Below are 25,340 nucleotides of genomic sequence, written 5' to 3' on the forward strand. Positions count from 1 at the left end.
GTGCAGGGTGCTTCTCACTCGGTGCCTCAGTTTGACGTGAAACTAATTTTGCTGAATTTGCAGACCACAAGGTCTACATCTGGCATCGAAAGAGTGAGCTTCCGGTGGCCGAGCTGACGGGCCACACTCGGACAGTCAACTGTGTGAGCTGGAACCCTCAGATACCCTCCATGCTGGCAAGCGCTTCTGACGATGGGACTGTCCGGATATGGGGACCCGCACCCAGCCTCGACAGCGAGGATCCAGAAGGTGAGGTTACATCCCCCTGCCCAGTACATTGCCCTTCCTGCGCACACTCACAGAGCATTGCCTTAAGATCCCACTGGGCCCTCTCTGCGGAGCTCAGCATCTCTAACTAATCCCACTGTCCTCCACAGCCCTGTGTCAGTCCCCAAACTAATCCCTCTATCCCACTCTCTCCCCACAGCCCAGTGTCAGTCCCCAAACTAATCCCACTGTCCCACTCTCTCCACACAGCCCTGTGTCCGTCCCCAAACTAATCCCACTGTCCCACTCTATCCCCACAGCCCTGTATCAGTCCTCAAACTAATCCCACTGTCCCACTCTCTCCCCACAGCCCGGTGTCAGTCCCCAAACTAATCCCACTGTCCCCCACAGCCCGGTGTCAGTCCCCAAACTAATCCCACTATCCCCCTCTCTCCCCACAGCCCGGTGTCAGTCCCCAAACTAATTCCACAGTCCCACTCTCTCCCCACAGGCCTGTGTCAGTCCCCAAACTAATCCCACTGTCCCACTCTCTCCCCAGAACCCAATGTCTGTCCCCAAACTAATCCCACTGTCCCACTCTCTCCCCACAGCCCGGTGTCAGTCCCCAAACTAATCCCACTGTCCCACTCTCTCCCCACAGCCCGGTATCAGTCCATAAATTAATCCCACTGTCCCACTCTCTCACCACAGCCCTGTGTCAGTCCCCAAACTAATCCCACTGTCCCACTGTCCCCCACAGCCCGGTGTCAGTCCCCAAACTAATCCCACTATCCCCCTCTCTCCCCACAGCCCGGTGTCAGTCCCCAAACTAATTCCACAGTCCCACTCTCTCCCCACAGGCCTGTGTCAGTCCCCAAACTAATCCCACTGTCCCACTCTCTCCCCAGAACCCAATGTCTGTCCCCAAACTAATCCCACTGTCCCACTCTCTCCCCACAGCCCGGTGTCAGTCCCCAAACTAATCCCACTGTCCCACTCTCTCCCCACAGCCCGGTATCAGTCCATAAATTAATCCCACTGTCCCACTCTCTCACCACAGCCCTGTGTCAGTCCCCAAACTAATCCCACTGTCCCACTGTCCCCCACAGCCCGGTGTCAGTCCCCAAACTAATCCCACTGTCCCACTCTCTCCCCACAGCCCAGTGTCAGTCCCCAAACTAATCCCACTGTCCCACTCTCTCCACACAGCCCAGTGTCAGTCCCCAAACTAATCCCACTGTCCCACTCTCTCCCCACAGCCCGGTGTCAGTCCCCAAACTAATCCCACTGTCCCACTCTCTCCCCACAGCCCGGTGTCAGTCCCCAAACTAATCCCACTGCCCCAGTCTCTCCCCACAGCCCGGTATAAGTCCCCAAACTAATCCCACTGTCCCACTCTCTCCCACAGCCCTGTGTTAGTCCCGAAAATAAACCCACTGTCCCACTGTCTCCCCACAGCCCGGTGTCAGTCCCCAAACTAATTCCACTGTCCCACTCTCTCCCCACAGCCCGGTGTCAGTCCCCAAACTAATCTCACTGTCCCAATCTCTCCCCACAGCCCAGTGTCAGTCCGCAAACTAATCCCAGTCCCACTCGCTCACCACAGTCCTGTGTCAGTCCCCAAACTAATCCCAATGTCCCACTCTCTCCCCAGAGCCCGGTGTCAGTCCCCAAACTAATTCCACTGTCCCACTCTCTCCCCACAGCCCTGTGTCAGTCCCCAAACTAATCCCACTGTCCCACTCTCTCCCCACAGCCCTGTGTCAGTCCCCAAACTAATCCCTCTGTCCCACTGTCCCCCACAGCCCGGTGTCAGTCCCCAAACTAATCCCACTGTCCCACTGTCCCCCACAGCCCGGTGTCAGTCCCCAAACTAATCCCACTGTCCCACTCTCTCCCCAGAACCCAATGGCTATCCCCAGACTAATCCCACTGTCCCAATCTCTCCCCACAACCCGGTGTCAGTCCCCAACCTAATCCCACTGTCCCACTCTCTCCCCACAGCCCGGTGTCAGTCCCCAAACTAATCCCACTGTCCCAATCTCTCCCCACAGCCCAGTGTCAGTCCCCAAACTAATCCCACTGTCCCACTCTCTCCCCACAGCCCTGTGTCAGTCCCCAAACTAATCCCACTGTCCCACTGTCCCCCACATCCCGGTGTCAGTCCTCAAACTAATCCCACTCTCTCCCCACAGCCCGGTGTCAGTCCCCAAACTAATCCCACTGTCCCACTCTCTCCCCACAGCCCGGTGTCAGTCCCCAAACTAATCCCACTGTCCCACTCTCTCCCCACAGCCCGGTGTCAGTCCCCAAACTAATCTCACTGTCCCAATCTCTCCCCACAGCCCAGTGTCAGTCCGCAAACTAATCCCACTGACCCACTCTCTCCCACAGCCCTGTGTTAGTCCCGAAAATAAACCCACTATCCCACTGTCTCCCCACAGCCCTGTGTCAGTCCCCAAACTAAACCCACTGTCCCACTCTCTCCCACAGCCATGTGTTAGTCCCGAAAATAATCCCACTGTCCCACTGTCCACCACAGCCCGGTGTCAGTCCTCAAAATAATCCCACTCTCTCCCCACAGCACGGTTTCAGTCCTCAAACTAATCCCACTGTCCCACTCTCTCCCCACAGCCTTGTGTCAGTCCCCAAACTAATCCCACTTTCCCACTTTCTCCCCCCAGTCCTGTGTCAGTCCCCAAACTACTCCCACTATCCCACTCTCTCCCACAGCCATGTGTCAGTCCCCAAACTAATGCCACTGTCCCACTCTCTTCCCACAGCCCGGTGTCAGTCCTCAAACTAATCCCACTCTCTCCCCACAGCCCGGTGTCAGTCCCCAAACTAATCCCACTGTCCCACTCTCTCCCCACAGCCCGGTGTCAGTCCCCAAACTAATCCCACTGTCCCACTCTCTCCCCACAGCCCAGTGTCAGTCCCCAAACTAATCCCACTGTCCCATTCTCTCCCCACAGTCCTTTGTCCGTCCCCAAACTAATCCCAATGTTCCACTCTCTCCCCAGAGTCCTGTGTCAGTCCCCAAACTATTCCCACTGTCCCACTCTCTCCCCACAGCCCTGTGTCAGTCCCCAAACTAATCCCACTGTCCCACTCTCTCCCCCCAGTCCTGTGTCAGTCCCCAAACAAATCCCAGTCTCCCACTCTCTCCCACAGCCATGTGTTAGTCCCGAAAATAATCCCACTGTCCCACTGTCCCCCACAGCCCGGTGTCAGTCCTCAAACTAATCCCACTCTCTCCCCACAGCCCGGTGTCAGTCCCCAAACTAATCCCACTGTCCCACTCTCTCCCCACAGCCCAGTGTCAGTCCCCAAACTAATCCCACTGTCCCATTCTCTCCCCACAGTCCTTTGTCCGTCCCCAAACTAATCCCAATGTTCCACTCTCTCCCCAGAGTCCTGTGTCAGTCCCCAAACTATTCCCACTGTCCCACTCTCTCCCACAGCAATGTGTCAATCCCCAAACTAATCCCACTGTCCCACTCTCACCCACAGCCCTGTGTCGGTCCCCAAACTAATCCCACAGTCCCACTCTCTCCCCACAGTCCTGTGTCAGTCCCCAAAATAGTCCCACATTCCCACTCTCTCCCCACAGCCCTGTGTCAGTCCCCAAACTAATCCCACAATCCCGCTGTCTCCCACAGCCCTGTGTCAATCCCCAAACTAATCCCACTGTCCCACTCTCTCCCCACAGCCCGATATCAGTCCCCAAATTAATCCCTCTGTCCCACTCTCTCCCCACAGTCCTGTGTCAATCCCCAAACTAATCCCACTGTCCCACTCTCTCCCCACAGCCCTGAGTCAGTCCCCAAACTAATCCCACTGTCCCACTCTCTCCCCACAGTCCCGTGTCAGTCCCTAAACTAATCCCACTGTCCCACTCTCTCCCACAGCCCTGTGTCAATCCCCAAACTAATGCCACTGTCCCACTCTCTCCCCACAGCCCTGTGTCAGTCCCCAAACTAATCCCACTGTCCCACTCTCTCCCCACAGCCCTGTGTCAGTCCCCAAACTAATTTCACTGTCCCACTCTCTCCCCACAGCCCTGCGTCAGTCCCCAAACTAATACCACTGTCCCACTCTCTCCCCACAGCCCAGTGTCAGTCCCCAAACTAATCCCACTGTCCCACTCTCTCCCCACAGCCCTATGTCAGACCCCAAACTAATCCCACTGTCCCACTCTCTCCCCACAGCCTGGTATCAGTCCCCAAACTAATCCCACTGTCCCACTCTCTACCCGCAGCTCGGTGTCAGTCCCCAAACTAATCCCACTGTCCCACTCTCTCCCCACAGCCCTGTGTCAGTCCCCAAACTAATCCCACTGTCCCACTCTCTACCCACAGCCCAGTGTCAGTCCCCAAACTAATCCCACTGTCCCACTCCCTCCCCACAGCCCTTTGTCAGACCCCAAACTAATCCCACTGTCCCACTCTCTCCCCACAGCCTGGTATCAGTCCCCAAATTAAACCCACTGTCCCACTCTCTCCCAGCAGCCCTGTGTCAGTCCCCAAACTAATGCCACTGTCCCACTCTCACCCCACAGTCCTGTGTCAGTCCCCAAACTAATCCCACTGTCTCCCCACAGCAGTCTGTCAGTCCCCAAACTAATCCCACTGTCCAACTCTCTCCCCACAGCCCTGTATCAGTCCCCAAACTAATCCCACTGTCCCACTCTCTACCCACAGCCCTGTGTCAGTCCCCAAACTAATCCCACTGTCCCACTCTCTACCAGCAGCCCTGTGTCAGTCCCCAGACTAATCCCACTGTCCCACTCTCTCCCCACAGTCCTGTGCGAGTCCCCAAACTAATCCCTCTGTCCCACTCTCTCCCACAGCCATGTGTCAGTCCCCAAACTAATGCCACTGTCCCACTCTCACCCCACAGTCCTGTGTCAGTCCCCAAACTAATCCCACTGTCTCCACACAGCAGTCTGTCAGTCCCCAAACTAATCCCACTGTCCCACTCTCTCCCCACAGCCCTGTGTCAGTCCCCAAACTAATCCCACTGTCCCACTCTCTCCCCCCAGTCCTGTGTCAGTCCCCAAACTAATCCCAGTTTCCCACTCTCTCCCACAGCCATGTGTTAGTCCCGAAAATAATCCCACTGTCCCACTGTCCCCCACAGCCCGGTGTGAGTCCTCAAACTAATCCCACTCTCTCCCCACAGCCCGGTGTCAGTCCCCGAACTAATCCCACTGTCCCACTCTCTCCCCACAGCCCGGTGTCAGTCCCCAAACTAATCCCACTGTCCCACTCTCTCCCCACAGCCCAGTGTCAGTCCCCAAACTAATCCCACTGTTCCACCCTCTCCCCACAGCCCTGTGTCAGTCCCCAAACTAATCCCACTGTCCCACTCTCTCCCCGCTGTCCTCTGTCAGTCCCCAAACTAATCCCACTGTCCCACTCTCTCCCACAGCCCTGTGTTAGTCCCGAAAATAAACCCACTGTCCCACTGTCTCCCCACAGCCCGGTGTCAGTCCCCAAACTAATCCCACTGTCCCACTCTCTCCCCCCAGTCCTTTGTCAGTCCCCAAACTAATCCCACTGTCCCACTCTCTCCCACAGCCCTGTGTTAGTCCCGAAAATAAACCCACTGTCCCACTGTCTCCCCACAGCCCGGTGTCAGTCCCCAAACTAATTCCACTGTCCCACGCTCTCCCCACAGCCCGGTGTCAGTCCGCAAACTAATCCCAGTCCCACTCGCTCCCCACAGTCCTCTGTCAGTCCCCAAACTAATCCCAATGTCCCACTCTCTCCCCACAGCCCGGTGTCAGTCCCCAAACTAATCCCACTGTCCCACTCTCTCCCCACAGCCCTGTGTCAGTCCCCAAACTAATCCCAGTGTCCCACTCTCTCCCCCCGGTCCTGTGTCAGTCCCCAAACTAATCCCAGTTTCCCACTCTCTCCCACAGCCATGTGTTTGTCCCGAAAATAATCCCACTGTCCCACTGTCCCCCACAGCCCGGTGTCAGTCCTCAAACTAATCCCACTCTCTCCCCACAGCCCAGTGTCAGTCCCCAAACTAATCCCACTGTCCCACTCTCTCCCCACAGCCCGGTGTCAGTCCCCAAACTAATCCCACTGTCCCACTCTCTCCCCACAGTCCTTTGTCAGTCCCCAAACTAATCCCACTGTCCCACTCTCTCCCCCCAGTCCTGTGTCAGTCCCCAAACTAATCCCACTGTCCCACTCTCTCCCACAGCCCTGTGTTAGTCCCGAAAATAAACCCACTGTCCCACTGTCTCCCCACAGCCCGGTGTCAGTCCGCAAACTAATTCCACTGTCCCACTCTCTCCCCACAGCCCGGTGTCAGTCCGCAAACTAATCCCAGTCCCACTCGCTCCCCACAGTCCTGTGTCAGTCCCCAAACTAATCCCAATGTCCCACTCTCTCCCCACAGCCCGGTGTCAGTCCCCAAACTAATCTCACTGTCCCACTCTCTCCCCACAGCCATGTGTCAGTCCCCAAACTGATCCCACTGTCCCACTCTCTCCCCACAGCCCGGTGTCAGTCCCCAAACTAATCCCACTGTCCCACTCTCTCCCCCCAGTCCTGTGTCATTCCCCAAACAAATCCCAGTCTCCCACTGTCTCCCACAGCCATGTGTTAGTCCCGAAAATAATCCCACTGTCCCACTGTCCCCCACAGCCCGGTGTCAGTCCTCAAACTAATCCCACTCTCTCCCCACAGCCCGGTGTCAGTCCCCAAACTAATCCCACTGTCCCACTCTCTCCCCACAGCCCGGTGTCAGTCCCCAAACTAATCCCACTGTCCCACTCTCTCCCCGCTGTCCTCTGTCAGTCCCCAAACTAATCCCACTGTCCCACTCTCTCCCCCCAGTCCTGTGTCAGTCCCCAAACAAATCCCAGTCTCCCACTCTCTCCCACAGCCATGTGTTAGTCCCGAAAATAATCCCACTGTCCCACTGTCCCCCACAGCCCGGTGTCAGTCCTCAAACTAATCCCACTCTCTCCCCACAGCCCGGTGTCAGTCCCCAAACTAATCCCACTGTCCCACCCTCTCCCCACAGCCCTGTGTCAGTCCCCAAACTAATCCCACTGTCCCACTCTCTCCCCGCTGTCCTCTGTCAGTCCCCAAACTAATACTACTGTCCCACTCTCTCCCACAGCCCTGTGTTAGTCCCGAAAATAAACCCACTGTCCCACTGTCTCCCCACAGCCCGGTGTCAGTCCCCAAACTAATCCCACTGTCCCACTCTCTCCCCCCAGTCCTTTGTCAGTCCCCAAACTAATCCCACTGTCCCACTCTCTCCCACAGCCCTGTGTTAGTCCCGAAAATAAACCCACTGTCCCACTGTCTTCCCACAGCCCGGTGTCAGTCCCCAAACTAATTCCACTGTCCCACGCTCTCCCCACAGCCCGGTGTCAGTCCGCAAACTAATCCCAGTCCCACTCGCTCCCCACAGTCCTCTGTCAGTCCCCAAACTAATCCCAATGTCCCACTCTCTCCCCACAGCCCGGTGTCAGTCCCCAAACTAATCCCACTGTCCCACTCTCTCCCCACAGCCCTGTGTCAGTCCCCAAACTAATCCCAGTGTCCCACTCTCTCCCCCCGGTCCTGTGTCAGTCCCCAAACTAATCCCAGTTTCCCACTCTCTCCCACAGCCATGTGTTTGTCCCGAAAATAATCCCACTGTCCCACTGTCCCCCACAGCCCGGTGTCAGTCCTCAAACTAATCCCACTCTCTCCCCACAGCCCGGTGTCAGTCCCCAAACTAATCCCACTGTCCCACTCTCTCCCCACAGCCCGGTGTCAGTCCCCAAACTAATCCCACTGTCCCACTCTCTCCCCACAGTCCTTTGTCAGTCCCCAAACTAATCCCACTGTCCCACTCTCTCCCCCCAGTCCTGTGTCAGTCCCCAAACTAATCCCACTGTCCCACTCTCTCCCACAGCCCTGTGTTAGTCCCGAAAATAAACCCACTGTCCCACTGTCTCCCCACAGCCCGGTGTCAGTCCGCAAACTAATTCCACTGTCCCACTCTCTCCCCACAGCCCGGTGTCAGTCCGCAAACTAATCCCAGTCCCACTCGCTCCCCACAGTCCTGTGTCAGTCCCCAAACTAATCCCAATGTCCCACTCTCTCCCCACAGCCCGGTGTCAGTCCCCAAACTAATCTCACTGTCCCACTCTCTCCCCACAGCCATGTGTCAGTCCCCAAACTAATCCCACTGTCCCACTCTCTCCCCCCAGTCCTGTGTCAGTCCCCAAACAAATCCCAGTCTCCCACTCTCTCCCACAGCCATGTGTTAGTCCCGAAAATAATCCCACTGTCCCACTGTCCCCCACAGCCCGGTGTCAGTCCTCAAACTAATCCCACTCTCTCCCCACAGCCCGGTGTCAGTCCCCAAACTAATCCCACTGTCCCACTCTCTCCCCACAGCCCGGTGTCAGTCCCCAAACTAATCCCACTGTCCCACTCTCTCCCCACAGTCCTTTGTCAGTCCCCAAACTAATCCCACTGTCCCATTCTCTCCCCACAGTCCTTTGTCCGTCCCCAAACTAATCCCAATGTTCCACTCTCTCCCCAGAGTCCTGTGTCAGTCCCCAAACTATTCCCACTGTCCCACTCTCTCCCACAGCCATGTGTCAATCCCCAAACTAATCCCACTGTCCCACTCTCTCCCACAGCCCTGTGTCGGTCCCCAAACTAATCCCACAGTCCCACTCTCTCCCCACAGTCCTGTGTCAGTCCCCAAAATAGTCCCACATTCCCACTCTCTCCCCACAGCCCTGTGTCAGTCCCCAAACTAATCCCACAATCCTGCTGTCTCCCACAGCCCTGTGTCAATCCCCAAACTAATCCCACTGTCCCACTCTCTCCCCACAGCCCGATATCAGTCCCCAAATTAATCCCTCTGTCCCACTCTCTCCCCACAGTCCTGTGTCAATCCCCAAACTAATCCCACTGTCCCACTCTCTCCCCACAGCCCTGAGTCAGTCCCCAAACTAATCCCACTGTCCCACTCTCTCCCCACAGTCCCGTGTCAGTCCCTAAACTAATCCCACTGTCCCACTCTCTCCCACAGCCCTGTGTCAATCCCCAAACTAATCCCCCTGTCCCACTCTCTCCCCACAGCCCTGTGTCAGTCCCCGAACTAATCCCACTGTCCCACTCTCTCCCCACAGCCCAGTGTCAGTCCCCAAACTAATCCCACTGTCCGACTCTCTCCCCACAGCCCTATGTCAGACCCCAAACTAATCCCACTGTCCCACTCTCTCCCCACAGTCCTGTGTCAGATCACAAACTAATCCCACTGTCCCATTCTCTCCGCACATCCCTCTGTCAGTCCCCAAACTAATCCCACTGTCTCCCCACAGCAGTGTGTCAGTCCCCAAACTAATCCCACTGTCCAACTCTCTCCCCACAGCCCTGTGTCAGTCCCCAAACTAATCCCACTGTCCCACTCTCTCCCCCCAGTCCTGTGTCAGTCCCCAAACTAATCCCACTGTCCCACTCTCTCCCCACAGCCGTCTCAGTCCCCAAACTAATTCCACTGTCCCACTTCCTCCCCACAGCCCTGTGTCAGTCCCCAAACTAATCCCACTGTCCCACTCTCTCTCAACAGCCCGGTGTCAGTCCCCAAACTAATCCCACTGTCCCACTCTCTCCCCACAGCCCGGTGTCAGTCCCCAAACTAATCCCACTGTCCCACTCTCTCCCCACAGCCCGGTGTCAGTCCCCAAACTAATCCCACTGTCCCACTCTCTCCCCACAGCCCAGTGTCAGTCCCCAAACTAATCCCACTGTCCCATTCTCTCCCCACAGTCCTTTGTCCGTCCCCAAACTAATCCCAATGTTCCACTCTCTCCCCAGAGTCCTGTGTCAGTCCCCAAACTATTCCCACTGTCCCACTCTCTCCCACAGCCATGTGTCAATCCCCAAACTAATCCCACTGTCCCACTCTCTCCCACAGCCCTGTGTCGGTACCCAAACTAATCCCACAGTCCCACTCTCTCCCCACAGTCCTGTGTCAGTCCCCAAAATAGTCCCACATTCCCACTCTCTCCCCACAGCCCTGTGTCAGTCCCCAAACTAATCCCACAATCCTGCTGTCTCCCACAGCCCTGTGTCAATCCCCAAACTAATCCCACTGTCCCACTCTCTCCCCACAGCCCGATATCAGTCCCCAAATTAATCCCTCTGTCCCACTCTCTCCCCACAGTCCTGTGTCAATCCCCAAACTAATCCCACTGTCCCACTCTCTCCCCACAGCCCTGAGTCAGTCCCCAAACTAATCCCACTGTCCCACTCTCTCCCCACAGTCCCGTGTCAGTCCCTAAACTAATCCCACTGTCCCACTCTCTCCCACAGCCCTGTGTCAATCCCCAAACTAATGCCACTGTCCCACTCTCTCCCCACAGCCCTGTGTCAGTCCCCGAACTAATCCCACTGTCCCACTCTCTCCCCACAGCCCTGTGTCAGTCCCCAAACTAATTTCACTGTCCCACTCTCTCCCCACAGCCCTGCGTCAGTCCCCAAACTAATACCACTGTCCCACTCTCTCCCCACAGCCCAGTGTCAGTCCCCAAACTAATCCCACTGTCCCACTCTCTCCCCACAGCCCTATGTCAGACCCCAAACTAATCCCACTGTCCCACTCTCTCCCCACAGCCTGGTATCAGTCCCCAAACTAATCCCACTGTCCCACTCTCTACCCGCAGCTCGGTGTCAGTCCCCAAACTAATCCCACTGTCCCACTCTCTCCCCACAGCCCTGTGTCAGTCCCCAAACTAATCCCACTGTCCCACTCTCTACCCACAGCCCAGTGTCAGTCCCCAAACTAATCCCACTGTCCCACTCTCTCCCCACAGCCCTTTGTCAGACCCCAAACTAATCCCACTGTCCCACTCTCTCCCCACAGCCTGGTATCAGTCCCCAAATTAAACCCAATGTCCCACTCTCTCCCAGCAGCCCTGTGTCAGTCCCCAGACTAATCCCACTGTCCCACTCTCTCCCCACAGTCCTGTGCGAGTCCCCAAACTAATCCCTCTGTCCCACTCTCTCCCACAGCCATGTGTCAGTCCCCAAACTAATGCCACTGTCCCACTCTCACCCCACAGTCCTGTGTCAGTCCCCAAACTAATCCCACTGTCTCCCCACAGCAGTCTGTCAGTCCCCAAACTAATCCCACTGTCCAACTCTCTCCCCACAGCCCTGTATCAGTCCCCAAACTAATCCCACTGTCCCACTCTCTACCCACAGCCCTGTGTCAGTCCCCAAACTAATCCCACTGTCCCACTCTCTACCCACAGCCCAGTGTCAGTCCCCAAACTAATCCCACTGTCCCACTCTCTCCCCACAGCCCTATGTCAGACCCCAAACTAATCCCACTGTCCCACTCTCTCCCCACAGCCTGGTATCAGTCCCCAAATTAAACCCACTGTCCCACTCTCACCCAGCAGCCCTGTGTCAGTCCCCAGACTAATCCCACTGTCCCACTCTCTCCCCACAGTCCTGTGCGAGTCCCCAAACTAATCCCTCTCTCCCACTCTCTCCCACAGCCATGTGTCAGTCCCCAAACTAATCCCACTGTCCCACTCTCACCCCACAGTCCTGTGTCAGTCCCCAAACTAATCCCACTGTCTCCCGACAGCAGTCTGTCAGTCCCCAAACTAATCCCACTGTCCCACTCTCTCCCCACAGCCCTATGTCAGACCCCAAACTAATCCCACTGTCCCACTCTCTCCCCACAGCCTGGTATCAGTCCCCAAATTAAACCCACTGTCCCACTCTCTCCCAGCAGCCCTGTGTCAGTCCCCAGACTAATCCCACTGTCCCACTCTCTCCCCACAGTCCTGTGCGAGTCCCCAAACTAATCCCTCTGTCCCACTCTCTCCCACAGCCATGTGTCAGTCCCCAAACTAATGCCACTGTCCCACTCTCACCCCACAGTCCTGTGTCAGTCCCCAAACTAACCCCACTGTCTCCACACAGCAGTCTGTCAGTCCCCAAACTAATCCCACTGTCCAACTCTCTCCCCACAGCCCTGTATCAGTCCCCAAACTAATCCCACTGTCCCACTCTCTCCCCCCAGTCCTGTGTCAGTCCCCAAAGTAATCCCACTGTCCCACTCTCTCCCCGCAGCGCTGTGTCAGTCCCCAAACTAATCCCACTGTCCCACTCTCTCCCCCCAGTCCTGTGTCAGTCCCCAAACTAATCCCACTGTCCCACTCTCTCCCCACAGCCATGTGTCAGTCCCCAAACTAATCCCACTGTCCCACTCTCACCCCACAGTCCTGTGTCAGTCCCCAAACTAATCCCACTGTCTCCCGACAGCAGTCTGTCAGTCCCCAAACTAATCCCACTGTCCCACTCTCTCCCCACAGCCCTATGTCAGACCCCAAACTAATCCCACTGTCCCACTCTCTCCCCACAGCCTGGTATCAGTCCCCAAATTAAACCCACTGTCCCACTCTCTCCCAGCAGCCCTGTGTCAGTCCCCAGACTAATCCCACTGTCCCACTCTCTCCCCACAGTCCTGTGCGAGTCCCCAAACTAATCCCTCTGTCCCACTCTCTCCCACAGCCATGTGTCAGTCCCCAAACTAATGCCACTGTCCCACTCTCACCCCACAGTCCTGTGTCAGTCCCCAAACTAATCCCACTGTCTCCACACAGCAGTCTGTCAGTCCCCAAACTAATCCCACTGTCCAACTCTCTCCCCACAGCCCTGTATCAGTCCCCAAACTAATCCCACTGTCCCACTCTCTCCCCCCAGTCCTGTGTCAGTCCCCAAAGTAATCCCACTGTCCCACTCTCTCCCCGCAGCGCTGTGTCAGTCCCCAAACTAATCCCACTGTCCCACTCTCTCCCCCCAGTCCTGTGTCAGTCCCCAAACTAATCCCACTGTCCCACTCTCTCCCCACAGCCCGGTGTCAGTCCCCAAACTAATCCCACTGTCCCACTCTCTCCCCACAGCCCGGTGTCAGTCCCCAAACTAATCCCACTGTCCCACTCTCTCCCCACAGCCCAGTGTCAGTCCCCAAACTAATCCCACTGTCCCATTCTCTCCCCACAGTCCTTTGTCCGTCCCCAAACTAATCCCAATGTTCCACTCTCTCCCCAGAGTCCTGTGTCAGTCCCCAAACTATTCCCACTGTCCCACTCTCTCCCACAGCCATGTGTCAATCCCCAAACTAATCCCACTGTCCCACTCTCTCCCACAGCCCTGTGTCGGTACCCAAACTAATCCCACAGTCCCACTCTCTCCCCACAGTCCTGTGTCAGTCCCCAAAATAGTCCCACATTCCCACTCTCTCCCCACAGCCCTGTGTCAGTCCCCAAACTAATCCCACAATCCTGCTGTCTCCCACAGCCCTGTGTCAATCCCCAAACTAATCCCACTGTCCCACTCTCTCCCCACAGCCCGATATCAGTCCCCAAATTAATCCCTCTGTCCCACTCTCTCCCCACAGTCCTGTGTCAATCCCCAAACTAATCCCACTGTCCCACTCTCTCCCCACAGCCCTGAGTCAGTCCCCAAACTAATCCCACTGTCCCACTCTCTCCCCACAGTCCCGTGTCAGTCCCTAAACTAATCCCACTGTCCCACTCTCTCCCACAGCCCTGTGTCAATCCCCAAACTAATGCCACTGTCCCACTCTCTCCCCACAGCCCTGTGTCAGTCCCCGAACTAATCCCACTGTCCCACTCTCTCCCCACAGCCCTGTGTCAGTCCCCAAACTAATTTCACTGTCCCACTCTCTCCCCACAGCCCTGCGTCAGTCCCCAAACTAATACCACTGTCCCACTCTCTCCCCACAGCCCAGTGTCAGTCCCCAAACTAATCCCACTGTCCCACTCTCTCCCCACAGCCCTATGTCAGACCCCAAACTAATCCCACTGTCCCACTCTCTCCCCACAGCCTGGTATCAGTCCCCAAACTAATCCCACTGTCCCACTCTCTACCCGCAGCTCGGTGTCAGTCCCCAAACTAATCCCACTGTCCCACTCTCTCCCCACAGCCCTGTGTCAGTCCCCAAACTAATCCCACTGTCCCACTCTCTACCCACAGCCCAGTGTCAGTCCCCAAACTAATCCCACTGTCCCACTCTCTCCCCACAGCCCTTTGTCAGACCCCAAACTAATCCCACTGTCCCACTCTCTCCCCACAGCCTGGTATCAGTCCCCAAATTAAACCCACTGTCCCACTCTCTCCCAGCAGCCCTGTGTCAGTCCCCAGACTAATCCCACTGTCCCACTCTCTCCCCACAGTCCTGTGCGAGTCCCCAAACTAATCCCTCTGTCCCACTCTCTCCCACAGCCATGTGTCAGTCCCCAAACTAATGCCACTGTCCCACTCTCACCCCACAGTCCTGTGTCAGTCCCCAAACTAATCCCACTGTCTCCCCACAGCAGTCTGTCAGTCCCCAAACTAATCCCACTGTCCAACTCTCTCCCCACAGCCCTGTATCAGTCCCCAAACTAATCCCACTGTCCCACTCTCTACCCACAGCCCTGTGTCAGTCCCCAAACTAATCCCACTGTCCCACTCTCTACCCACAGCCCAGTGTCAGTCCCCAAACTAATCCCACTGTCCCACTCTCTCCCCACAGCCCTATGTCAGACCCCAAACTAATCCCACTGTCCCACTCTCTCCCCACAGCCTGGTATCAGTCCCCAAATTAAACCCACTGTCCCACTCTCACCCACTGTGTCAGTCCCCAGACTAATCCCACTGTCCCACTCTCTCCCCACAGTCCTGTGCGAGTCCCCAAACTAATCCCTCTCTCCCACTCTCTCCCACAGCCATGTGTCAGTCCCCAAACTAATCCCACTGTCCCACTCTCACCCCACAGTCCTGTGTCAGTCCCCAAACTAATCCCACTGTCTCCCGACAGCAGTCTGTCAGTCCCCAAACTAATCCCACTGTCCCACTCTCTCCCCACAGCCCTATGTCAGACCCCAAACTAATCCCACTGTCCCACTCTCTCCCCACAGCCTGGTATCAGTCCCCAAATTAAACCCACTGTCCCACTCTCTCCCAGCAGCCCTGTGTCAGTCCCCAGACTAATCCCACTGTCCCACTCTCTCCCCACAGTCCTGTGCGAGTCCCCAAACTAATCCCTCTGTCCCACTCTCTCCCACAGCCATGTGTCAGTCCCCAAACTAATGCCACTGTCCCACTCTCACCCCACAGTCCTGTGTCAGTCCCCAAACTAATCCCACTGTCTCCACACAGCAGTCTGTCAGTCCCCAAACTAATCCCACTGTCCAACTCTCTCCCCACAGCCCTGTATCAGTCCCCAAACTAATCCCACTGTCCCACTCTCTCCCCCCAGTCCTGTGTCAGTCCCCAAAGTAATCCCACTGTCCCACTCTCTCCCCGCAGCGCTGTGTCAGTCCCCACACTAATCCCACTGTCCCACTCTCTCCCCACAGTCCTGTGTCAGATCACAAACTAATCCCACTGTCCCATTCTCTCCGCACATCCCTCTGTCAGTCCCCAAACTAATCCCACTGTCTCCCCACAGCAGTGTGTCAGTCCCCAAACTAATCCCACTGTCCAACTCTCTCCCCACAGCTCTGTGTCAGTCCCCAAACTAATCCCACTGTCCCACTCTCTCCCCCCAGTCCTGTGTCAGTCCCCAAACTAATCCCACTGTCCCACTCTCTCCCCACAGCCGTCTCAGTCCCCAAACTAATCCCACTGTCCCACTTCCTCCCCACAGCCCTGTGTCAGTCCCCAAACTAATCCCTCTGTCCCACTCTCTCCCAGCAGCCCGGTGTCAGTCCCCAAACTAATCCCACTGTCCCACTCTCTCCCACAGCCATGTGTCCGTCCCCAAACTAATGCCACTGTCCCACTCTCACCCCACAGTCCTGTGTCAGTCCCCAAACTAATCCCACTGTCCAACTCTCTCCCCACAGCCCTGTATCAGTCCCCAAACTAATCCCACTGTCCCACTCTCTCCCCCCAGTCCTGTGTCAGATCACAAACTAATCCCACTGTCCCACTCTCTCCGCACATCCCTCTGTCAGTCCCCAAACTAATCCCACTGTCTCCCCACAGCAGTGTGTCAGTCCCCAAACTAATCCCACTGTCCAACTCTCTCCCCACAGCCCTGTGTCAGTCCCCAAACGAATCCCACTGTCCCACTCTCTCCCCCCAGTCCTGTGTCAGTCCCCAAACTAATCGCACTGTCCCACTCTCTCCCCACAGCCGTCTCAGTCCCCAAACTAATCCCACTGTCCCACTTCCTCCCCACAGCCCTGTGTCAGTCCCCAAACTAATCCCACTGTCCCACTCTCTCCCAACAGCCCGGTGTCAGTCCCCAAACTAATCCCACTGTCCCACTCTCTCCCCACAGCCCGGGGTCAGTCCCCAAACTCATCCCACTGTCCCACTCTCTCCCCACAGCCCTGTGTCAGTCCCCAAACTCATCCCACTGTCCCACTCTCTCCCCACTGCCCGGTATCAGTCCCCAAACTAATCCAACTGTCCCACTCTCTCCCACAGCCCTGTGTCAATCCCCAAACTAATGCCACTGTCCCACTCTCTCCCCACAGCCCTGTGTCAGTCCCCAAACTCATCCCACTGTCCCACTCTCTCCCCCCGTCCTGTGTCAGTCCCCAAACTAATCCCACTTTCCCACTCTCTCCCTACAGCCGTCTCAGTCCTCAAACTAATCGCACTGTCCCACTTCCTCCCCACAGCCCTGTGTCAGTCCACAAACTAATCCCACTGTCCCACTCTCCCCCCAACAGCCCGGTGTCAGTCCGCAAACTAATCCCACTGTCCCATCTCTCCCCACAGCCCTCTGTCAGTCCCCAAACTAATCCCACTGTCCCATTCTCTCCCCACAGTCCTTTGTCCGTCCCCAAACTAATCCCAATGTTCCACTCTCTCCCCAGAGTCCTGTGTCAGTCCCCAAACTATTCGACTGTCCCACTCTCTCCCACAGCCATGTGTCAATCACCAAACTAATCCCACTGTCCCACTCTCTCCCACAGCCCTGTGTCGGTCCCCAAACTAATCCCACAGTCCCACTCTCTCCCCACAGTCCTGTGTCAGTCCCCAAAATAATCCCACAGTCCCACTCTCTCCCCACAGCCCTGTGTCAGTCCCCAAACTAATCCCACAGTCCCGCTGTCTCCCACAGCCCTGTGTCAATCCCCAAACTAATCCCACTGTCCCACTCTCTCCCCACAGCCCGGTGTCAGTCCCCAAACTCATCCCACTGTCCCACTCTCTCCCCACAGCCCTGTGTCAGTCCCCAAACTCATCCCACTGTCCCACTCTCTCCCCACTGCCCGGGATCAGTCCCCAAACTAATCCAACTGTCCCACTCTCTCCCACAGCCCTGTGTCAATCCCCAAACTAATCCCACTGTCCCACTCTCTCCCCACAGCCCTGTGTCAGTCCCCAAAGTCATCCCACTGTCCCACTCTCTCCCCCCGTCCTGTGTCAGTCCCCAAACTAATCCCACTGTCCCACTCTCTCCCTACAGCCGTCTCAGTCCTCAAACTAATCGCACTGTCCCACTTCCTCCCCACAGCCCTGTGTCAGTCCACAAACTAATCCCACTGTCCCACTCTCTCCCCACAGCCCGGTGTCAGTCCGCAAACTAATCCCACTGTCCCAATCTCTCCCCACAGCCCTCTGTCAGTCCCCAAACTAATCCCACTGTCCCATTCTCTCCCCACAGTCCTTTGTCCGTCCCCAAACTAATCCCAATGTTCCACTCTCTCCCCAGAGTCCTGTGTCAGTCCCCAAACTATTCGACTGTCCCACTCTCTCCCACAGCCATGTGTCAATCACCAAACTAATCCCACTGTCCCACTCTCTCCCCACAGTCCTGTGTCAGTCCCTAAACTAATCCCACTGTCCCTCTCTCTCCCACAGCCCTGTGTCAATCCCCAAACTAATCCCACTGTCCCACTCTCTCCCCACAGCCTGGTATCAGTCCCCAAACTAATCCCACTGTCCCACTCTCTACCCGCAGCTCGGTGTCAGTCCCCAAACTAATCCCACTGTCCCAATCTCTCCCCACAGCCCTGTGTCAGTCCACAAACTAATCCCGCTGTCCCACTCTCTCCCCACAGACCGGTGTCAGTCCCCAAACAAATCCCACTGTCCCACTCTCTCCCCACAGCCCTGTGTCAGTCCCCAAACTAATCCCACTGTCCCACTCTCTACCCACAGCCCAGTGTCAGTCCCCAAACTAATCCCACTGTCCCACTCTCTCCCCACATCCCTATGTCAGACCCCAAACTAATCCCACTGTCCCACTCTCTCCCCACAGCCTGGTATCAGTCCCCAAATTAAACCCACTGTCCCACTCTCTCCCAGCAGCCCTGTGTCAGTCCCCAGACTAATCCCACTGTCCCACTCTCTACCCACAGTCCTGTGCGAGTCCCCAAACTAATCCCTCTGTCCCACTCTCTCCCACAGCCATGTGTCAGTCCCCAAACTAATGCCACTGTCCCACTCTCACCCCACAGTCCTGTGTCAGTCCCCAAACTAATCCCACTGTCTCCCCACAGCAGTCTGTCAGTCCCCAAACTAATCCCACTGTCCAACTCTCTCCCCACAGCCCTGTATCAGTCCCCAAACTAATCCCACTGTCCCACTCTCTCCCCCCAGTCCTGTGTCAGTCCCCAAATTAATCCCACTGTCCCACTCTCTCCCCGCAGCGCTGTGTCAGTCCCCACACTAATCCCACTGTCCCACTCTCTCCCCACAGTCCTGTGTCAGATCACAAACTAATCCCACTGTCCCATTCTCTCCGCACATCCCTCTGTCAGTCCCCAAACTAATCCCACTGTCTCCCCACAGCAGTGTGTCAGTCCCCAAACTAATCCCACTGTCCAACTCTCTCCCCACAGCCCTGTGTCAGTCCCCAAACTAATCCCACTGTCCCACTCTCTCCCCCCAGTCCTGTGTCAGTCCCCAAACGAATCCCACTGTCCCACTCTCTCCCCACAGCCGTCTCAGTCCCCAAACTAATCCCACTGTCCCACTTCCTCCCCACAGCCCCGTGTCAGTCCCCAAACTAATCCCACTGTCCCACTCTCTCCCAACAGCCCGGTGTCAGTCCCCAAACTAATCCCACTGTCCCACTCTCTCCCCACAGCCCGGTGTCAGTCCCCAAACTCATCCCACTGTCCCACTCTCTCCCCACAGCCCTGTGTCGGTCCCCAAACTCATCCCACTGTCCCACTCTCTCCCCACAGCCCGGTATCAGTCCCCAAACTAATCCAACTGTCCCACTCTCTCCCACAGCCCTGTGTCAATCCCCAAACTAATGCCACTGTCCCACTCTCTCCCCACAGCCCTGTGTCAGTCCCCAAACTCATCCCACTGTCCCACTCTCTCCCCCCGTCCTGTGTCAGTCCCCAAACTAATCCCACTGTCCCACTCTCTCCCCGCAGCGCTGTGTCAGTCCCCACACTAATCCCACTGTCCCACTCTCTCCCCACAGTCCTGTGTCAGATCACAAACTAATCCCACTGTCCCATTCTCTCCGCACATCCCTCTGTCAGTCCCCAAACTAATCCCACTGTCTCCCCACAGCAGTGTGTCAGTCCCCAAACTAATCCCACTGTCCAACTCTCTCCCCACAGCCCTGTGTCAGTCCCCAAACTAATCCCACTGTCCCACTCTCTCCCCCCAGTCCTGTGTCAGTCCCCAAACTAATCCCACTGTCCCACTCTCTCCCCACAGCCGTCTCAGTCCCCAAACTAATTCCACTGTCCCACTTCCTCCCCACAGCCCTGTGTCAGTCCCCAAACTAATCCCACTGTCCCACTCTCTCCCAACAGCCCGGTGTCAGTCCCCAAACTAATCCCACTGTCCCACTCTCTCCCCACAGCCCGGTGTCAGTCCCCAAACTCATCCCACTGTCCCACTCTCTCCCACAGCCCTGTGTCAATCCCCAAACTAATCCCACTGTCCCACTCTCTCCCCACAGCCCGGTATCAGTCCCCAAATTAATCCCTCTGTCCCACTCTCTCCCCACAGCCCTGTGTCAGTCCCCAAACTAATCCCAATGGCCTCCCTCTCCCCACAGTCCTGTGTCAATCCCCAAACTAATCCCACTGTCCCACTCTCTCCCCACAGCCCTGAGTCAGTCCCCAAACTAATCCCACTGTCCCACTCTCTCCCCACAGTCCCGTGACAGTCCCTAAACTAAACCCACTGTCCCACTATCTCCCACAGCCCTGTGTCAATCCCCAAACTAATGCCACTGTCCCACTCTCTCCCCACAGCCCTGTGTCAGTCCCCAAACTAATTTCACTGTCCCACTCTCTCCCCACAGCCCTGCGTCAGTCCCCAAACTAAACCCACTGTCCCACTCTCTCCCCACAGCCCAGTGTCCGTCCCCAAACTAATCCCACTGTCCCACTCTCTCCCCACAGCCCTATGTCAGACCAAAAACTAATCCCACTGTCCCACTCTCTCCCCACAGCCTGGTATCAGTCCGCAAACTAATCCCACTGTCCCACTCTCTACCCGCAGCTCGGTATCAGTCCCCAAACTAATCCCACTGTTCTAATCACTCCCCACAGCCCTGTGTCAGTCCCCAAAATAATCCCACAGTCCCACTCTCTCCCCACAGCCCTGTGTCAGTCCCCAAACTAATCCCACAGTCCCGCTGTCTCCCACAGCCCTGTGTCAATCCCCAAACTAATCCCACTGTCCCACTCTCTCCCCACAGCCCGGTATCAGTCCCCAAATTAATCCCTCTGTCCCACTCTCTCCCCACAGCCCTGTGTCAGTCCCCAAACTAATCCCAATGGCCTCCCTCTCCTCACAGTCCTGTGTCAATCCCCAAACTAATCCCACTGTCCCACTCTCTCCCCACAGCCCTGAGTCAGTCCCCAAACTAATCCCACTGTCCCACTCTCTCCCCACAATCCTGTGTCAGTCCCTAAACTATTCCCACTGTCCCACTCTCTCCCCACAGCCCTGCGTCAGTCCCCAAACTAATCCCACTGTCCCACTCTCTCCCCACAGCCCAGTGTCAGTCCCCAAACTAATCCCACTGTCCCACTCTCTCCCCACAGCCCTATGTCAGACCCCAAACTAATCCCACTGTCCCACTCTCTCCCCACAGCCTGATATCAGTCCCCAAACTAATCCCACTGTCCCACTCTCTACCCGCAGCTCGGTGTCAGTCCTAAAAAAAACTAATCCCACTGTCCCAATTTCTCCACACAGCCCTGTGTCAGTCCACAAACTAATCCCACTGTCCCACTCTCTCCCCACAGACCGGTGTCAGTCCCCAAACTAATCCCACTGTCCCACTCTCTCCCCACAGCCCTGTGTCAGTCCCCAAACTAATCCCACTGTCCCACTCTCTCCCCACAGTCCTGTGTCAGTCCCCAAACTAATCCCACTGTCCCACTCTCTCCCACAGCCCTGTGTCGGTCCCCAAACTAATCCCACAGTCCCACTCTCTCCCCACAGTCCTGTGTCAGTCCCCAAACTAATCCCACTGTCCCACTCTCTCCCCACAGCCTGGTATCAGTCCCCAAATTAAACCCACTGTCCCACTCTCTCCCAGCAGCCCTGTGTCAATCCCCAAACTAATCCCACTGTCCCACTCTCTCCCCACAGCCCGGTATCAGTCCCCAAATTAATCCCTCTGTCCCACTCTCTCCCCACAGCCCTGTGTCAGTCCCCAAACTAATCCCAATGGCCTCCCTCTCCTCACAGTCTGTGTCAATCCCCAAACTAATCCCACTGTCCCACTCTCTCCCCACAGCCCTGAGTCAGTCCCCAAACTAATCCCACTGTCCCACTCTCTCCCCACAATCCTGTGTCAGTCCCTAAACTATTCCCACTGTCCCACTCTCTCCCCACAGCCCTGCGTCAGTCCCCAAACTAATCCCACTGTCCCACTCTCTCCCCACAGCCCAGTGTCAGTCCCCAAACTAATCCCACTGTCCCACTCTCTCCCCACAGCCCTATGTCAGACCCCAAACTAATCCCACTGTCCCACTCTCTCCCCACAGCCTGATATCAGTCCCCAAACTAATCCCACTGTCCCACTCTCTACCCGCAGCTCGGTGTCAGTCCTAAAAAAAAACTAATCCCACTGTCCCAATTTCTCCACACAGCCCTGTGTCAGTCCACAAACTAATCCCACTGTCCCACTCTCTCCCCACAGACCGGTGTCAGTCCCCAAACTAATCCCACTGTCCCACTCTCTCCCCACAGCCCTGTGTCAGTCCCCAAACTAATCCCACTGTCCCACTCTCTACCCACAGCCCAGTGTCAGTCCCCAAACTAATCCCACTGTCCCACTCTCTCCCCACAGCCCTATGTCAGACCCCAAACTAATCCCACTGTCCCACTCTCTCCCCACAGCCTGGTATCAGTCCCCAAATTAAACCCACTGTCCCACTCTCTCCCAGCAGCCCTGTGTCAGTCGCCAGACTAATCCCACTGTCCCACTCTCTCCCCACAGTCCTGTGCGAGTCCCCAAACTAATCCCACTGTCCCACTCTCTCCCACAGCCATGTGTCAGTCCCCAAACTAATGCCACTGTCCCACTCTCACCCCACAGTCCTGTGTCAGTCCCCAAACTAATCCCACTGTCCAACTCTCTCCCCACAGCCCTGTATCAGTCCCCAAACTGATCCCACTGTCCCACTCTCTCCCCCCAGTCCTGTGTCAGATCACAAACTAATCCCACTGTCCCACTCTCTCCGCACATCCCTCAGTCAGTCCCCAAACTAATCCCACTGTCTCCCCACAGCAGTGTGTCAGTCCCCAAACTAATCCCACTGTCCCACTCTCTCCCCACAGTGCTGTGTCAGTCCCCAAACTAATCCCACTGTCCCACTCTCTCCCAACAGCCCGGTGTCAGTCCCCAAACTAATCCCACTGTCCCACTCTCTCTCCACAGCCCGGTGTCAGTCCCCAAACTCATCCCACTGTCCCACTCTCTCCCCACAGCCCTGTGTCAGTCCCCAAACTCATCCCACTGTCCCACTCTCTCCCACAGCCCTGTGTCAATCCCCAAACTAATGCCACTGTCCCACTCTCTCCCCACAGCCCTGTGTCAGTCCCCAAACTCATCCCACTGTCCCACTCTCTCCCCCCGTCCTGTGTCAGTCCCCAAACTAATCCCACTGTCCCACTCTCTCCCCACAGCCGTCTCAGTCCCCAAACTAATCGCACTGTCCCACTTCCTCCCCACAGCCCTGTGTCAGTCCACAAACTAATCCCACTGTCCCACTCTCTCCCCACAGTCCTGTGTCAGTCCCCAAACTAATCCCACTGTCCCACTCTCTCCCACAGCCCTGTGTCGGTCCCCAAACTAATCCCACAGTCCCACTCTCTCCCCACAGTCCTGTGTCAGTCCCCAAAATAATCCCACAGTCCCACTCTCTCCCCACAGCCCTGTGTCAGTCCCCAAACTAATCCCACAGTCCCGCTGTCTCCCACAGCCCTGTGTCAATCCCCAAACTAATCCCACTGTCCCACTCTCTCCCCACAGCCCGGTATCAGTCCCCAAATTAATCCCTCTGTCCCACTCTCTCCCCACAGCCCTGTGTCAGTCCCCAAACTAATCCCAATGGCCTCCCTCTCCTCACAGTCCTGTGTCAATCCCCAAACTAATCCCACTGTCCCACTCTCTCCCCACAGCCCTGAGTCAGTCCCCAAACTAATCCCACTGTCCCACTCTCTCCCCACAATCCTGTGTCAGTCCCTAAACTATTCCCACTGTCCCACTCTCTCCCCACAGCCCTGCGTCAGTCCCCAAACTAATCCCACTGTCCCACTCTCTCCCCACAGCCCAGTGTCAGTCCCCAAACTAATCCCACTGTCCCACTCTCTCCCCACAGCCCTATGTCAGACCCCAAACTAATCCCACTGTCCCACTCTCTCCCCACAGCCTGATATCAGTCCCCAAACTAATCCCACTGTCCCACTCTCTACCCGCAGCTCGGTGTCAGTCCTAAAAAAAACTAATCCCACTGTCCCAATTTCTCCACACAGCCCTGTGTCAGTCCACAAACTAATCCCACTGTCCCACTCTCTCCCCACAGACCGGTGTCAGTCCCCAAACTAATCCCACTGTCCCACTCTCTCCCCACAGCCCTGTGTCAGTCCCCAAACTAATCCCACTGTCCCACTCTCTACCCACAGCCCAGTGTCAGTCCCCAAACTAATCCCACTGTCCCACTCTCTCCCCACAGCCCTATGTCAGACCCCAAACTAATCCCACTGTCCCACTCTCTCCCCACAGCCTGGTATCAGTCCCCAAATTAAACCCACTGTCCCACTCTCTCCCAGCAGCCCTGTGTCAGTCGCCAGACTAATCCCACTGTCCCACTCTCTCCCCACAGTCCTGTGCGAGTCCCCAAACTAATCCCACTGTCCCACTCTCTCCCACAGCCATGTGTCAGTCCCCAAACTAATGCCACTGTCCCACTCTCACCCCACAGTCCTGTGTCAGTCCCCAAACTAATCCCACTGTCCAACTCTCTCCCCACAGACCTGTATCAGTCCCCAAACTGATCCCACTGTCCCACTCTCTCCCCCCAGTCCTGTGTCAGATCACAAACTAATCCCACTGTCCCACTCTCTCCGCACATCCCTCAGTCAGTCCCCAAACTAATCCCACTGTCTCCCCACAGCAGTGTGTCAGTCCCCAAACTAATCCCACTGTCCCACTCTCTCCCCACAGTGCTGTGTCAGTCCCCAAACTAATCCCACTGTCCCACTCTCTCCCAACAGCCCGGTGTCAGTCCCCAAACTAATCCCACTGTCCCACTCTCTCCCCACAGCCCGGTGTCAGTCCCCAAACTCATCCCACTGTCCCACTCTCTCCCCACAGCCCTGTGTCAGTCCCCAAACTCATCCCACTGTCCCACTCTCTCCCACAGCCCTGTGTCAATCCCCAAACTAATGCCACTGTCCCACTCTCTCCCCACAGCCCTGTGTCAGTCCCCAAACTCATCCCACTGTCCCACTCTCTCCCCCCGTCCTGTGTCAGTCCCCAAACTAATCCCACTGTCCCACTCTCTCCCCACAGCCGTCTCAGTCCCCAAACTAATCGCACTGTCCCACTTCCTCCCCACAGCCCTGTGTCAGTCCACAAACTAATCCCACTGTCCCACTCTCTCCCCACAGTCC

At 56.5% G+C, this 25,340-nt stretch overlaps 1 protein-coding gene across 1 annotated transcript in view; it reads left to right on the forward strand.

Moving 5' to 3' along the window:
- The window catches only part of LOC132390356 (WD repeat-containing protein 26-like), a gene marked incomplete at its 5' end in the record, with an annotated part of 132,368 nt that overhangs the window by 33,251 nt on the left and 73,777 nt on the right, over window positions 1-25,340 (forward strand). Inside the window, one exon of the mRNA XM_059962962.1 lies at window positions 64-249. Coding sequence (XP_059818945.1) covers window positions 64-249 — 186 coding nt within the window. The remainder of the gene's footprint in view (window positions 1-63; window positions 250-25,340) is intronic.

The sequence above is a fragment of the Hypanus sabinus genome, unplaced genomic scaffold (assembly GCF_030144855.1).
Source record: "Hypanus sabinus isolate sHypSab1 unplaced genomic scaffold, sHypSab1.hap1 scaffold_878, whole genome shotgun sequence".
NCBI classification, from domain to species: Eukaryota; Metazoa; Chordata; class Chondrichthyes; order Myliobatiformes; family Dasyatidae; genus Hypanus; species Hypanus sabinus.